Below are 15,420 nucleotides of genomic sequence, written 5' to 3' on the forward strand. Positions count from 1 at the left end.
CATGATCCCTGGGTTGGCTTGGCCCATGGGTAGTGCAGCTCACAGTTTGAGACAGAGAACTAGCTAAAGCAGCAGCATACTGGTCCAGTCACCAAAGAGCAAGAGAGACGGGGTGGGCCTTGCAGAGCCACTTATCTCTTTGCCCTCCAATCAATCATGTTCCTATTGGCCAGGTTGGCACAATAAACCTAATGGACACACCAGGGCTCAAAGAAAGAATCACAATGGAATTAAGGAAACAGTGGAATGAAATAATAATGGAAGCACTTCCAGGGAAAACAGCTAAGAGGCATCTACCTCTGGGCTACAGGGAGCTGTGAAACCAGGGATCCGTGTAAAGACTTGGTAGAAAAGGAAAACTCAATATTTTCCTGAAATTAGTGTTGAAAAAGTGGCAAGATGGCACTGTCAAATGCGGAAAACTTGAGACCCAAGAATAAGGTGGCATAGTGCTTAGGCATTGGGCTGCTAACCACAAGTTCAGCAGTTCAAACCCACCAGTTGCTCCATGGGAGAACAATGAGGCTTTCTAATCCCATAAACAGTTACGTCTCAAACCCACAGGGACAGGGGCAGTTCTACCCTGTTCTATAGGGTCGCTACGGACACCAAGTCAATTCCAACTTTCGTTCATTATAAAGGAATGAACTAAAAGCACCTGTCTCAAGAAACAGAAGAGAGGCTGCAGGGGGATAACAAGGGTATACATGGAGTTGAAAGCAAACCCTTGGTATTAGTGGAGACAATACCCAAACCCCAGAATGGGTACCTTTGAAAAGCCCCAAGTGGAGCTGATTAGGAGAAAGAGCGCAAATGAAGGAAATATCAGGACCACCAATGTGGTATCACATCCTGTCTTCTGGATATTAAAATTGTAAATGGATATGATGAACAACTTTACAGGAATTTTAAATTTTAGATGAACTAGAAAAAACTGCTAGACAAAACTGACATAAGAATAGAACATCTGGATATTACTGTAATCTTTTCCATTTAAAGGTAATTAAAAGTTTTCCACAAAGAAAACTCTGAGCCCATAATTCCCCATCAAGTAGTTCTTTCAAATATTTAAGGGAAAAAATAACACCAAACATAGATGAACACTTCTAGAAAATAGAGAAGTGCATATGTTCTCCAGTATATTTATTGAGATTGGCATCATTTTAAACCTCAGGAGGACAATTATGAGAATGGATAAATGACAGGCCAAATCTCTCCTAGCATAGATGTGAAATTCCTTTAAGACTATTACCCAACTCCAACAACATATGAAAAGAGGGATATAGTCTGATTAGCTGGTGCTAATAGGAGGAGCCTCGGTGCCACAGTGGACTGCTAACAGCAAAGCCGGCAGTTCAAATCCACCAGCTGCTCTGCTGGAGAAGCATGAGGCTTTCTACTTCTGTAAAGAATAGAAAACCACAGGGGCAGTTCTCCTCCGCCCTGTACGGTTGCTAGAAGTTGGCATCGATGGCAGTGAGTTTGCTTGGTTTGGAATTGGATTTATTCTTGGACTTTGTTATTATTGTAATCTTAGCAATTTGTAATGAATGTCTCAACTGATCTTCCGTAAACCAATAAAATGATCCAAATGGCTCGATTAAACGAGAAATATGATGTGGTTCACTCTCACTCACTAACTCACTGCCACGCAGTCAATGCAGAGCTGTGGGGACCCTAGAGAAAAGGGCGGGACTGCCCTGGGGGTCTCTGAGACTAACTCTTACGTGCAGGTACTTTCCCACTGCCAACTTTGGGGCTAGCAATCCAACGCTTCACCACTACGCCACCAGGGGTCCCTTGTGGCTCATTAGATTCACAAAAAAGCATTGGATTGAAATTTGACATGAGTTAGGGACAAAAACCCTAATAAGCAGACTAAATATACATTCTTTATCTGAATAACGTCCTTAGTCTGTTAAAAAATAGAGAAAATCTCCTATTTACTTCCAAAGTCTTCCAACAGTGACAGGTTTTCGCCCTTTGTAATAAGAGAAGTCTGAGTGCTCTCCCACTTTATTCCATGTTGTGTTTGAAGACTTGCTAATGATGAAGGCATGGGAAAGGATGCAATCATTTTTGTTTCATTTTTAACGCCAGTGAGTACCTAGAAAATGAAAACCCTAATGGCAGTTACTTATTGGATTATTCTTAGAAGTGATGGCTTGTTAGAACTAATACCACAATACTCTAAGAACTAAGAGAAAGTCAGCAAGACTGCCGAATAGAAACCAAAACACAAAATCAGGTGCATTACCAAACACTAGCAATTATGTTTCAAAGTACCGTTTGTACTATCATCCCCCCAAAATCATACTGCTAGGAATATTTCGTATAAGATATTTAAAGATTCTAATCAGAGAACTATAAAATATTTTCAGAAGATCTGTAGAAATATAGACATAATCTGTGTACATGGATTGATAGACTCACACAATTCCAGTCAGAGCCCCTCTGTACCCGTGGGCAACATTACACAGAGACCGTATCCTTTGTATGGAAATGTAGCAGGTCCGGAAGTAACCATGATGTTCTTGAAAAAAAAGATGATTAGGGAGGGAGAACGTGTTCTACTGGACACCTGGGATTTATTTTATTTTAATGCTGCAGGAATGAAAACTGTGTGGTATTACTTCAAGACTGTGTGGTATTACTTCAAGACTCAACAAGCAGAGTAGAAGACAGAGCCCAGAACCAGAGCCATGCATATAGGGGTCGTTGGTTAGTGGTGGAGTGATACTGGGGCCAAAGGAAAGATCTGTATTATTAATTAATGTGCTGGGATAATCAGATAACTACATAGAAAATGCATTTGAATGCTTGAAGACCTTTTTTCCACTAGTTTCTGCAGTCTTAGAGAAAATAAAGATTTCAATAGGATAGAATATACTACCCATAAAGGAAGATTATTAGGTTTCATGTGCATTTAAAGCGTCTATTTACCAAACACACCTATACACACGCTGTAGAGTAGAAAAGTAAATACAGCAGAGAAGACGTTTATTAAAAAAAAGACATTTAGCAACATGTAGAACAAACAAGTGGCTCAAATCCAAACTATATGACGAACTACAAATCATAAGAAAAGGCAATCCGGTAGAAAGCAGGTTGAAGCATTAAGCAGGAACATCCTGAAGGATGAAATCCAAATGGCTAATAAGTCTAAGAGGAGTTGCTCCACCACCTTCGTAACAAGGAGATGTAAATTGGACCCAACTATGAGCGCATGCCCCCAGGAACAGTGTGTTATTCCGGCAGACTAGAGAAACAAATTCAGAGACTCTCATATGTGTAAGAAAGAACTTTATATTCAATCGCAATTGAATATTGAGAAGTATTCCAGCCCAGTCCAGATGAAGTACGTAAGTCTGAGATTAGCCCATATGTTTGATACCAATCTATAGATGCCTCTTCAGACTTATGAAACACATGCAATGATACTGAATACAGGAAGATCACGGGCCAGTGGGTGGAGAGTCTTGTGGATCCAGTGAGAGTAGAGGCATCTCAGCACTGGCAGGGGTCTCCACATGGCTCCTTCAGCTCCAGGGCTCTAGCGTAGCTCCAGGTGTGTTGTCAGCAAGCATGTCTCACAGGGAGTGAGCACGTGTCCTGCCTCCAAAAGCTATTTATTTCCTTAGCGACTCCAAATGAGGTCATCGAATTGTGACCTGATTGACAGGCTACACACTCCACCCCTTCACTCAAATTGACAACAGATGATGTAACTGCCACAAACCGCAAACATTCAAAGCCTGCCAATCCTAAGTGTTGTTGAGGATGTAGGTTTATGACAGGAATTCTCATATTTCTGGGGAGAGTTTGAATGGGCACAAATCCTTGGAAAATAGATTATTATTATATAGTAAAGTTGAAGACACATATCCTCTGACCAAGCTCTGGTGGCACGGTATATTTCAAATCGGTAGATGACATGCTAGCCACAGGTGGTTCGAATGTACCAGCTGATCCTCAGGAGACAGGTGAGGCTTGCTGCTCCTGTCTCATAAGGTCACAATGAGTCGGATGGACTTCATGGCAGAAGTTTCATTTTTATTTTGAATGATCAAACTGATTAATGTGCATTGCTGTCGAGTTCATTCTGACACATGACAATCCCCTGCAGGGAGGGCAGTGCTTCACAAGGCTTCCAGATCGCCACACCTGTCTTCCAAGGTACCTCTAGATCAGTGGTTCTCAACTCAGTTCCTCATGTTGTGGTGACCCCCAACCATGAAATTCTTTTCGTTGCTATTTTTCATAACTATAATTTTGCTACTATGATGAATTGGGCGACCCCTGTGAAAGGGTCGTTCAACCTCCACCGGGGTCGCGACCCACAGGTTGAGAACCACTGTTCTAGATGGATTCAAAGCCACCATCCTCTAGGCTACTAATTGAGCACTTAAGCTTTGCATCACCCAAGGGACCTGGTAATCATGCTAGAAGTTGTTATTCATGCTCACCAGAATACATGTACAGCAACCTGATGGGCAGTAGCCCCAAACTGAGAAACCTGACATACTTTGCAGTAGTAGCATCGGTAAATAAGTTGCAGTAGTCTTATCACGGAATACCGTAAAGCTGTGAAAATGAAACAATATACAATGATGGGGATAAATCTCAGAAGTTTGAGAAGAAAGAAGCCAGACCCAAAAATACATGGTGAGTGATTTTACTCTCTTTTGCTTCAAAACTCAAGTCGATTCTTTTGGGATTTCGGTTTCAGCAGTACAACTAAAAGACAGAGATCATGGTTCCCCTAGCAGGGCAGGACTTATGGTTGAGAAGTGCACCCAGAATGAATGGCTTTGGAGTACTTACAGGTTCTATTTCTTGATCTGGGTGGTGATTATATGAGTGTTTGCTTTGCAGTGATTCCTTAAGCTGCTTGCTTATGTTTTTGTGAGCTTTTCTACATGTGTGCCGGCATTTTTTAATAACAGAAAAGGTTCGAAGCCCTGGGTTTCCTTGAGAGTTTGGCTTGGTTTCTAGTTCCCCAGCTGGTAGGTTCAAGTCCCGCTCCAGATATCCCTGCCCGCTGCCACCAGGTGGCCCTTCCCTTTATTGCTGACTTGGACTTGTGTGTAGTGTCAGAAGAAAGAGAAAACATCTCGCTCAGAAAATGAGCAACCGAGGACAGACGACACAAGTCTCTTGGCGTTTGCTCTAGAGAAGACATGTGTGACTGTCATTTACATCTGCGTGGAGGCTGCCCGTGTCCCCACACGTGACCTGAACCAGGCATGTCAGAAAGAGCTGCTTCCCTCTGCATTGCTCTCTGCCTCCTTTCCCAAGGAACTGGCAGCTCACTGTGTGGCCATGCACACCTGCCTGGCGCACGGAGGGAAGGAACTTGGAAGCTTTAGACTGCCCGTGGGTGGCCATCAGCAGGTGCGGGTGGTGTTTCCGAAGGGGTGCTTCCCGCCCCCTTTTCCCATCAGAAGAGCCCTCTTCTCATGGCGTTGCTTTTCCCCAGATTTCCGTCGAGGAGCTAGAACGGAATCTCGTGGTCAAAGTCAACAAGGATGCTGTTATGAAAATAGCGGTGGCCGGGGACCTGTTTCAGCTGGACAGAGGACTGTATCACTTGAACCTTACAGTGGGGGGCATTCCCTTTAAAGAGAAAGACCTCGTTCAGCCTGTGAGTACCAGCGTCAGTCACTTGGGTCTGGGCGTGCAGCGTGCGATGTGTTGGAGAGCCTGCACTCTGTAGGGATGAGATCGAGCCATGAGCTGACAGGTGTTCAGCATTCACAAGCTTGGCGAGGGACCTAGAGGGAGGTGAAAGGGCACCTAACATTTAACGAGCCAAATTGGAGCATTAATTATATAAGGTGCTTATCACCATCTCTTTGTATGATACCTGGCTAAGTTTTTCTCTGGGTATAATAAAAATTTTACAAGTGGAAAAAATTTTTTTACAAGTGGGTGGTGGGGGGATAAGATACGATGAAATTATTCTTTTAACTAAAATTTAAAACGGACTTTGGGAGGTTGTTTCTGAGAACATGTTGGGAGAGTTGGCCTGTGGAGATCTCCACGGGATGTGGGGCTGGAGAAAGCCTCAGTGCATTCTGCCTTTTCTCATCCCTTCCTCACACCACACACCTTTCCATCTCCCCAGCAGCTGAGGTGAAGGGCTAGACTCCTGGGCACAGCGGTTGTGATTTCACAGCAAATACAAGAAATGACAGCCTTCAGCACCCTTAGGCCCTTGATGGTTGGGGTATACTCTGTAAATGGGGAGAGAAAAATGCAGACAAGGAACGTGGACTCTGCTTAGTGCGCTCCACTCTCAGCGGCGGCATGCACGCTCACTGGGTATGCCGGACAGGCGTTCCAATGAAGTGGGGCCAGTAAGGCACCTGATAAGGTGTCGAGCTATGAAGGGAGCATCGACCACAGGTAGGGTTTATCCGTTTCTGCAGAAGGAGCTTTCCACAGGCCTGGTTTGGGCAGAGGGCTCATCCTGCACCTGGAATGGCTGAGGACTCTGCTCTGGGGTGGGTGGGTGGGGGGAGCATATGTGGGCCCCGGGAAGCTATTGGGATTCCTGTCTTTCCAGATAAACCCTCGCCTGGATGGTTGTATGAGGAGTTGGAACTGGTTGAATGGTGAGGACACCACCATCCAAGAAACAGTCAAATTGAACACGAAAATGCAATGCTTCTCCGTGATGGAAAGGGGCTCCTTCTTCCCAGGCAATGGATTTGCCTTCTACAGCCTCAGTTATAGTAAGTCTTGGTTCTTTAGGCCGAGAGAGTCGCGGTGGTACCTTCAGCCAGTTACGCACTTAGAAAACAAAACAAGCAGGAAGGGCAGCCAGCGTTCCTTGGGTGACGGCATCAGGGATGCCCTGGTGCCCCCCACAGCTCTGAGAGGCACATGCAGCACGAGGGAGGGCAGAGACAGCACCACTCAGCATGGAGCCCCGTCCTCCCTGAGTTTCAATTAGCCCGTGACAGTGGCCAAAAGAGAAGACAGCGGCCCGTGGGCCGTGATGGTGTAGGGGTGGGCAGGATGGGAAGGCCCGAGAAGGGGGTTCGCACACAGCTCTGAGACAAGAAGAGCTCAGGATTCTCCAGGGGCAGATGAGGAGCTCTGGGAAAAGACCGTGACATTACAATCAGGGGTTCAAAGAGGAGCACAGCGGGAGGACAGCACCTACAAACAGCAGCGTGACAGGCACAGGACCCCCGTTGTTATGGTCAAGGAAGGAGGGTATCCCCAAGAAGGAAGGCTTGTCCAAACGAAGTCGTCAAGGCAGCCGAAAAGCTTTGCTTTTATACCTGGGTGTGGAACGGCAGAAAGATGGTGGGAGATGGCACCGCCGAGAGCGGAGACGCCGACTACAACTTCCGTCCAACTCATTGCAGGGCGGAGAAGAACTGCCCACGTGGGCTTTCCCAGCCTGTCCGCCTCTAAGGGGGCAGAGAGCCTCCTCTTTACCTTCTTGGCGCAACGTGGTGGTTTCCAACTACTGACCTTGACGTCAGCCACCGAGTGTGTAAGCCACTATCGCCAGCAGCGTGGTTTGACTCTGGGCATGCGGGGCTTTCCGTGGCGTTTGTCTCGGCTGGTTTTTACAGTGAACTTCTAGCTCTCGGGCAGGCACCGGCTGGCGTGCCTAATTTCTGTCACGGGGGCCACGGGTGAGACGACTTCAGAGAGTTCATGGGGAGATGGCCGTAAAAGAATGGGCTCTTCCCATGAACTTGTCAAAGTGGCTTGTGACCTTCAGAATCTTAGGAGAGCCAGGGGCCATGGCCCCAGGAGAGCACACTGCAGGCACAGACTTTTAAACTATCTGAAGAAGCTCACGAGGCTCTGAATAAGTGGACCTAAGTGAGGTAGCCCTGGCTTGTTGTGACCGTGATTACATGGCTCTCTTATTTCTCGGGCTTTCTGCTTACGCTCTGGTCTAGGGAGATTCTGTGGTAACCCTCTGGGACTTCCTCACCCTTCCCGCACAGTCTCCCAGCTGCCTGCTCAGTGCTGTGTGGCTGCACCCCCCCCCCCCAGGTGCCTGTTGTTGTTGTTAACAAAGCTAGTATTTTTTGCTAAACTGTATACCCTAAAACACACCCATTGGATAGTGTGGCCACGTGGGCACCTCATGGACAGTGGTCACACGCTTGGCCACGTGCCACCACCTCCCCTGCCTCTGCCAACGGGGTTTCTCCACCCGCTGCCCATCAAAGTTCCATCGTGTTTCAGAGTGACGGTTGCCCCTTAGGCAGCCCGGGAGCTTAGTGGATTACACACTACTCGCTGCAAGGTCGGCAGCTCAAAACCACCAAACCGCTCCATGGGAGTAAGATGAGGCTCCTTACAGAGTTACGGTGTTGGAAACCCACAGGGACTGTTCTACCCTGTCTAATTGGGTTGCTAGGAATCGGCAGTGACTCTGGCAGTGAGGTGTTTTTTTGGGTTTTTTGGGGGGGCTTCCCATTTAATCTTATATGGAGAGTTCCGTAAGGGGACAGACTGCTCATGATGAACATCTTTACTGAATGAGCTCAAGTATTAGTTTAGGATGGTTTCCTGGGATCGCTTCCCTTGGAGGTGCGCCATGTCTTCTCCGTTCCTGACCTCCAAACCCCTTCCTCATGAAACCACCCTGCTCCCTGGCACGTGAGCCCGGAAGGGCAGGCAGCTCACTCCCCTTCCCCCCATTATGTCCCTCCTCAGGCATCCAGTTCAAGTTTAGGGAAAGCCCAGCCCGGGTCAGACTCACTGGACTCTGCCCTTCTGACATTAGCTAGAAGGACAGTCTCCTGGGACTTCACATTGCCATTTGCTTCCCTCCTTGCTTTGATTGTCAAAAAAATTACCCTATAATTCAAGGTATTTTTAAAGAAAAGCCCCCTTCTCCCCAAATGCTACCACCTGACACGAGACACACGCCATCCCGTGTGATTTTACTCTTTATTTCCACGGATACAAATGAAGAACGCAGCCGTACTTACTATGAAACCATGCAGTTATACGCTGCCTCATTTTCCCATACATGATAACAATCCCTTTCCATTGGGGAGTACAGGCCATCGCACATACTGTGCAAAGACTGCAGAGGTGCCCCTGATCCGCGTGCTGTAGGTTCCCCTCGCTGACGTTCTTATGGAAGCTGAGGCCACATAATGCGCAGCTCTCTGCACTTTCAGCAAGCCTGAGCCAACACAGCCACGGCGAGTGTGCGAGTCATAACCCAGCAGAGAGCCACAGCACAGTGGGGCTGTTCTCGTCCTCTGCCGCGATCACAGCGGCTTTGCACTCACTGGCTCGCACAGCCTGAGATGGGGAGGCACCTGGCGGAGCTTCGCCCTCGTTACGTTGAGATATTCCTTATAATTCGAGTCTCCGGGAGGTGTGTAACTCACAGTGACTGAAGACTGCGCCCATCCCCTCCGTCACACTTCTGTGAAGGGGAACGCCTGGGCAAGAGGAGAGTGCTGTGCTGGAGCTGTTCCTTTCTCACCTGATGTGCATCCACATCTACAAGTAGTTCTTGAGGATGGACGTCACTGGACCCCCTTTGTGGGTGGGAGGCACACGGGAGCACGGAGGCACCCCCGGCTTGGGGGGGGGGGAGGGCGCGACGTTTGTCATTATCTGGTGGCGCTCACTTTGCCCTGGGGAAGAGGTGCATCGGAGCTTGAACCAGGAAAACACTGATTCGGTGTCGCCTCGCCTACACAGGACAACTCCCTCATGAGAGGGAAGCAGGTGGAGGGTTTCATCTGGGTTTCTTGATCAGCAGATGATTTGAATGTGGGAAAGAAAGACAGCATGCTGTCTGTCCTCGGGAACCACATGCCAGCTCTCATGGCCAGGATGGATTTCTTAGAATCACTTGTTAGGGTAGATGTGTGGATGGGTAGAGGGGACTTCAGAAAGTTCATGGGAAAATGTATTTAAATGATAATGGAATTATCCCATCAACTTTTGAAAACTCCTTTGTAGATAGGTAGGTTTGTATAGAGAGACATAAGATAGACACATGAAAAAAGTAGATAGGTAGGGAGAGAGAGAGATACATATTGGATACAATTAGATGGATGGATGGGTGGATGGATGGATAGATAGATACCATTTGAATAAAAAGTAACTCCCCTGAGGCACTAGAATGATGGAAAAAATTGTAACTCAGAATTGTATATGGTCTTTTTGGAATAACTGCTTCCATTTGTTTGTGCTTTAAACATTTCACAGTACTTTTGAGCTGACGTATGAACATGTGTGCTCAGAAACAAATCCTATCTCTTTTTTCTGTATTTTTAAATTTAAATCATTTTATTGGGGGGCTCATACAACTCTTATCATGCTCCATATATACATCCATTGCGTCAGCACATTTGTACATTTGTTATCCCCATAATTCTCAAAACATTTGCTTTCCACTTGGGCCCTTGGAAAACTAGGTTCTGGTACTGAAGAAAACCAAACACCAGATTCGTTGTCATTGGGTCAATTCTGACTCATAGCAACCCTATAGGGCAGAGTAGACCTGCCCCTGTGGGTTTCCAAGGCTCTAACTTTCCAGGAGCAGGAAGCCTATCTTTCTCCCTCCGTGCTGACAATTAGAGACCCAACTTGTAACCACTAAGCCACCAGGGTTCTACCAGGAAGGTGGGGGCCCCGTGGCCGCAGTCCCCTGACCTACCCCTGGCCTACCCCGATGTCTGGAGGCCACACACACAAGTGGAAGGAGCTGGTACAACAAGGAGGACGGATGCAGCCATCCCTCCTCAGCTTCCCGGTTGCCCTCTGCACCACGAGCTAGACCGGGAACCAACTGCTGGAGTTTGCCTGTCACTCCCCGGCTAGGGCACAGCTCCCGAAGCAGCTGTCGGGCTCCGTGAAAGGCCACTTTGAGTTCTCTGCGCTGGAAAGGAGGGTTACCACTCTCCACTTGCGGTGCCCAGTGCTCCTCAGAGCCCAGGAGAAGGTGCTGGGAGCAGCCCTGTCACTCACGGTCCTCCTGAGCTCAGTGGGCCCCATCAGGGCGGCCGCTCCCCCGTCTGGATCATCTTGTAATGGGCCACCTTCTTCGCAGTGCGGACGTCACTGGACGTGGGAACGGAAACGACCTGGGAAATAGAAGTCATTGCTCGGATCCGCCCGGCCTCGGACACTGGCGTGCTGCTAGCGCTGATGGGCGAGGACCACACCGTCCCCCTCTCCGTGGCCCTGGTGGACTACCACTCCACAAAGAAGCTCAAAAAGCAGGTATGAAGGACTCCGGCTGCCACCGAGCCCTGCCTCACTGAAGCCCCTAGAACCTGCGGGACCTGGGAGGGGGCTGCTTTCCCTCTCCAGACCCAGGAACTCCAAAACTCCTTCCTTTGGGTCTTGCCTCTGCCTCTGCCTATCTGATCCCAACCTACAAGGCCCAAACGAAGCCATCCACTGCTAACTGAACAGTTGGTGGCTTGAACACGCCCAGAGGCCCCCTCGGGGGCCCTGGGTCACCTGCTTCCCACCGGTGACAGCCTAGAAAATGCTAGGGATCCCTTTTCTGCACACACAGAGCTGCCATCTGTCAGGCTCCACTCCACAGCAACCGGTTTGGTTTGTTTTTGTTTGTTTTTGCAAAGTCTCTGACCAGAGGTTTAATCAGCCACGTTTGGCACACGATGCCCTTGGCTTTGCCGGGAATTTGTTGACAGGAGATCAACCCAAACACCATTGCAAGTTACAGACGCTCCTGGCAGAAGCAGCTGCTGGCAGCCAACCAGGGCTGCGCCCAGAAGGCCCACCGATGCACCGGGGTATTTTTCTGGCCCTCACCATGGTTTTAGAACAAAATTTGAACTCGTCGCTATTATCTAAAAGTCAGCTGACCTCACCACCAAATTCAGGTTTTGAGTCTCTCTCAAAAAAATCTGGATCTGCAAGCCCCGGGCCTGCCATTCCCTCAAGCAACCTCATTCTCACAGTAGTGGAGCAGAGGCAGCTCACCCGTTCCTTCCCCCTGGCACTGAGTCCGTGAGCTCTCCCCGTTGCACCTGCCTTTCCTCCGTGTGCAGGAACGGAAAGGAAATCGCCCTTGCAATCTCTCACCTCTTCCCTCGCGTTCACTCCCCTGTCTGCCTTCAGAAGCAACTGAGGTCTCCTGGGTCCCTGGACGAGCCAGTGATGGGCTTGGGTCACATACACATTCCCTCTTCTCCAGAGAGGGGAGAGTCTCTGGGATTGATTTTCAAACCCAAAGACCCGGCTTTTGGAATAAACAGATAACACCCAGCCCCTGGGGTCACAGCGGCGACCCTTCTGGACCCAGGAGCACTGCCTCATAGGTTTGCAAGGCGGCAGCTCCTGGTGAGAAGACGCCCACCTCTTTCTCCCGTGGAGAGCCTGGGGGTTTGGACCGCCACAGACAGACCCGTCCTTTCTGTTGTTCAATACCCACTTCCCTGGGCTGGGGAAGATGGATGAGCCTGCCCGGATTTTAGCAAGGAGGCGGCCTCGGGGCTGCTTCCTTCGAGCTTGTATCTTGCTGCAGCCAACCCACCAGTGCTGCTTGCTCTCAGCAGCTTGTGGAGACAAGATTCATACAAAACCCGAAGCAGTGTCCTGGGTCCCTTGTCAGGCAAAGCCTTGTAGTAGCGTTTCCTTATACTTAGTTCAGACGTATGTTCATTTGTGTGGGTTGTTTCATGCACTGGTGTTGAGTCCAAATATTCGTGTACACACACACACACAGGGCATTCCGAAAGCTGTAACTCTTTACAGAAACAAACCGCCTCATCATTTTCCCACAGAGCAGTTGGTGGGTTTGAACCACTGACCTTTCAGTTAGCAGCAGGTAGTTTTAACTCCTGGGTCACAGTGTTCCCCAGATGAGTGACCGGAATGTATGGTTTTGAGTTCTCCTGACTTGGGGTCCCTAGGGTGGCATCCTTTACTTTGCTCGTTCAATATCAGTCCTGGGAAGGACCTCTCAGGCTCACGATGTGGCACATGGAGAAATGGGGTCCCATAGAGGTGAGCTCTCTGTCCACAAGCCACAGAGGCGAGGCTAGAAGCCAGGTCCTACAGGGCGGCCAGAAACACCCGCCACCAAAGGAAGTCTGTAACTTGCAAGACACAGGAAGGTGTCTGAGGACAATAAGTGGGAGATGTCCCTCCCCGCGGGCTGCAGAGGTCCCCGTGTGAGAGGGACATGGTTGTTGCCTGGCACGCAGTCACCCCCCCCCCCCCGGTTCCCCTGTGTGTACTGAAGCCTGCTTCTTGCCCCCTGCAGCTGGTGGTCCTGGCTGTTGAGAACGTCACCCTGTCCCTGATGGAGATCAAGGTCTGTGACAGTCAGGAGCACGTCGTGACAGTCTCTGTGAAGGAAGGGGAGGCCAGCCTGGTGGTTGACGGCACCAAGGGCCAGAGTGAAGTGAGCCCCGAGCAGCTGCAGGAGAGGCTGGCCGTGCTGAAGCGCCACCTGCGGGAGCCTGTGCACACGTTCCTGGGGGGACTCCCAGGTAGGGCCCTGGAGCTGGGTGGGATGGGTCTCACCTTCACCATATCGGTGGCCTCAGACAGAAGGTGGCATTTCTAATAGTAACTGTGGAAATGGACTTGCTTTTCTACAGAGGAAGGGAAAGTGCTACTGTGTCCTTGAGCTGACCCCTGGAGTCCCTGCAGTGTCCCGGCAGGGGCTCCCTGAGCCACTGGGCTCACCGGAGCTTGAGTCAGGCCCTCACCTTCCCTTGTCCCTTCCAGGAGCATCCACCTGGAAATGCCCGCCAGACATGGTGGGTGTGGCCAAGGCTATAGAGGGGACAATTGCTCAACCCAGACTAAGCAGTCCTCAGGCAGTGCCGGAGCCCCAGGATGCTGCTGGCCGGCTCAGGACCAAGGGCCTTGCCTTGACCTTCCTTCAGTAAACAATGTGCTTTGCTTGCTGGTGGCCTCTGTGAGCCAGGTGCTCATCGGTGTCCTAGCTTCTCCCCACCGGCCAGCACAGGTCGTGACTCGCCCGCGTGGCAGAGGACTGGGGCTGGCTGATTCAGCTGCCAGAGGCACGCTTCATTCCGCGTTCCCAAACAAAGCTTGGGAGGGGATGAGGTCGCGCTGGGAAGCCTCGCAGCACGCATGACTCATGTTGGGCCCATAATAAGATCATATTTATTTAATTGATTCGGCAATCTGGGTGTACTTCCTGGCGGGTGCGGGGAGTGGGGGGAGGCACTTGCCAAACACTGGTTGGCGAGTGTGAGCTGCTTGCCTGCCAGGGTCCTCAGAGCCAGACCGGGCAGAGTGCTGTTCTCAGCTGGAAGGAAGTCAGTGCCACGTGAAGACAGATGCCCGCCCAAGCCAGGAAGGACACAAAAGCCCGGCCAGGGAGCATTACTGGGGAGCGAGGACAAAGAAGCGGGCAGAGGCGTAGGAAAAGGAGTCAGCAAGGGGTGCGCTCCTGGCTAAAGAAGGTGTCACTCTTGTTCGTTCCCTTCCGCCCAGATGTTCCCGTGACTTCAGTGCCGGTCACGGCTTTCTACCACGGCTGCCTGACTCTGGAGGTCAACCAGAAGGCCCTGGACTTGGACGAAGCCGCGTACAAACACAGTGATATCATGTCGCACTCCTGCCCCGCCATAGTGCACACCGCACCGTAGACTCCAGGGCCCCGGGAGGCCCACGCATTTTTTATCACGAGAACCTCTCATGCTTTTCCTTTTACGAACCAATGGCAGGAAGACAGGGGGGAGCCTGTTTCTTCAAAAGCACTGAAAGCAGTCCAGGGGCCCGCTGCTGCTTGCCACTAGTTGGGATTTTCGTGGAACCCTCTGTCTGCCTTGTCACCTAGGTGTAAGTAGACCAGAAGCCAAATGTTGTGCAGATCTGGAAGCACAGGGAACTCCCGAGGGGCCGGAGGCGGGAGCCCGTCATGGCAAAGGGGATCAGAGCTGGGAGCCTGGCCACATATCAGCGTCGTCGATTTGAAGAAAAGAAAAAGTAATTCTCTATTATTTTTATTACCAAATGCTTCTTTCTGACTTAAAGAGATACGGGAAAAATAAAGTATTTACAGAAAACTTTTTAACTCTGTGTGGCCAGTCGATCCCCTCCTGGCATTTTATTTTGTTATTTTTCTAGCGGTCAGCAGCTTTCGGTGTGAAAGGAGGCGGAAGGCAGAATCGATGCACGTGTTTTGGTAGCTGCAGGCCTTGAGCTTCCGTTCTTAACAGCGACAAGGAACCCGTCACTTCTCTGTCCTTGAAGGAACAGCGTCCCCAGGGCTGAGGGCTGAGTTGGACAGGCTCTGGGGTGACACTGGTCATGGCCCTGCAGAGCTGTGTTCCTGAACCCTGCAGGGGGGATGGCAGGGAGACTAGAGTCACGTGCACCTGGGTCTCCGAGCAGCTGCAGTTGATGAGCTATGTGCTCTGGGACTCACTCTGTAGACAAACACCTGTAGGCAGC

At 50.0% G+C, this 15,420-nt stretch overlaps 1 protein-coding gene across 1 annotated transcript in view; it reads left to right on the forward strand.

Moving 5' to 3' along the window:
- Window positions 1-15,040, forward strand: part of GAS6 (growth arrest specific 6) — an 82,195-nt gene extending 67,155 nt beyond the window's left edge. The window contains exons 11-15 of the mRNA XM_075563384.1: window positions 5,480-5,644; window positions 6,569-6,737; window positions 11,060-11,232; window positions 13,250-13,478; window positions 14,458-15,040. Coding sequence (XP_075419499.1) covers window positions 5,480-5,644; window positions 6,569-6,737; window positions 11,060-11,232; window positions 13,250-13,478; window positions 14,458-14,612 — 891 coding nt within the window. The 3' untranslated portion in view covers window positions 14,613-15,040. The remainder of the gene's footprint in view (window positions 1-5,479; window positions 5,645-6,568; window positions 6,738-11,059; window positions 11,233-13,249; window positions 13,479-14,457) is intronic.
- The last annotated feature ends 380 nt before the right edge of the window (window positions 15,041-15,420 follow it).

This window comes from Tenrec ecaudatus, chromosome 11, assembly GCF_050624435.1.
Source record: "Tenrec ecaudatus isolate mTenEca1 chromosome 11, mTenEca1.hap1, whole genome shotgun sequence".
Taxonomy (NCBI): domain Eukaryota; kingdom Metazoa; phylum Chordata; class Mammalia; order Afrosoricida; family Tenrecidae; genus Tenrec; species Tenrec ecaudatus.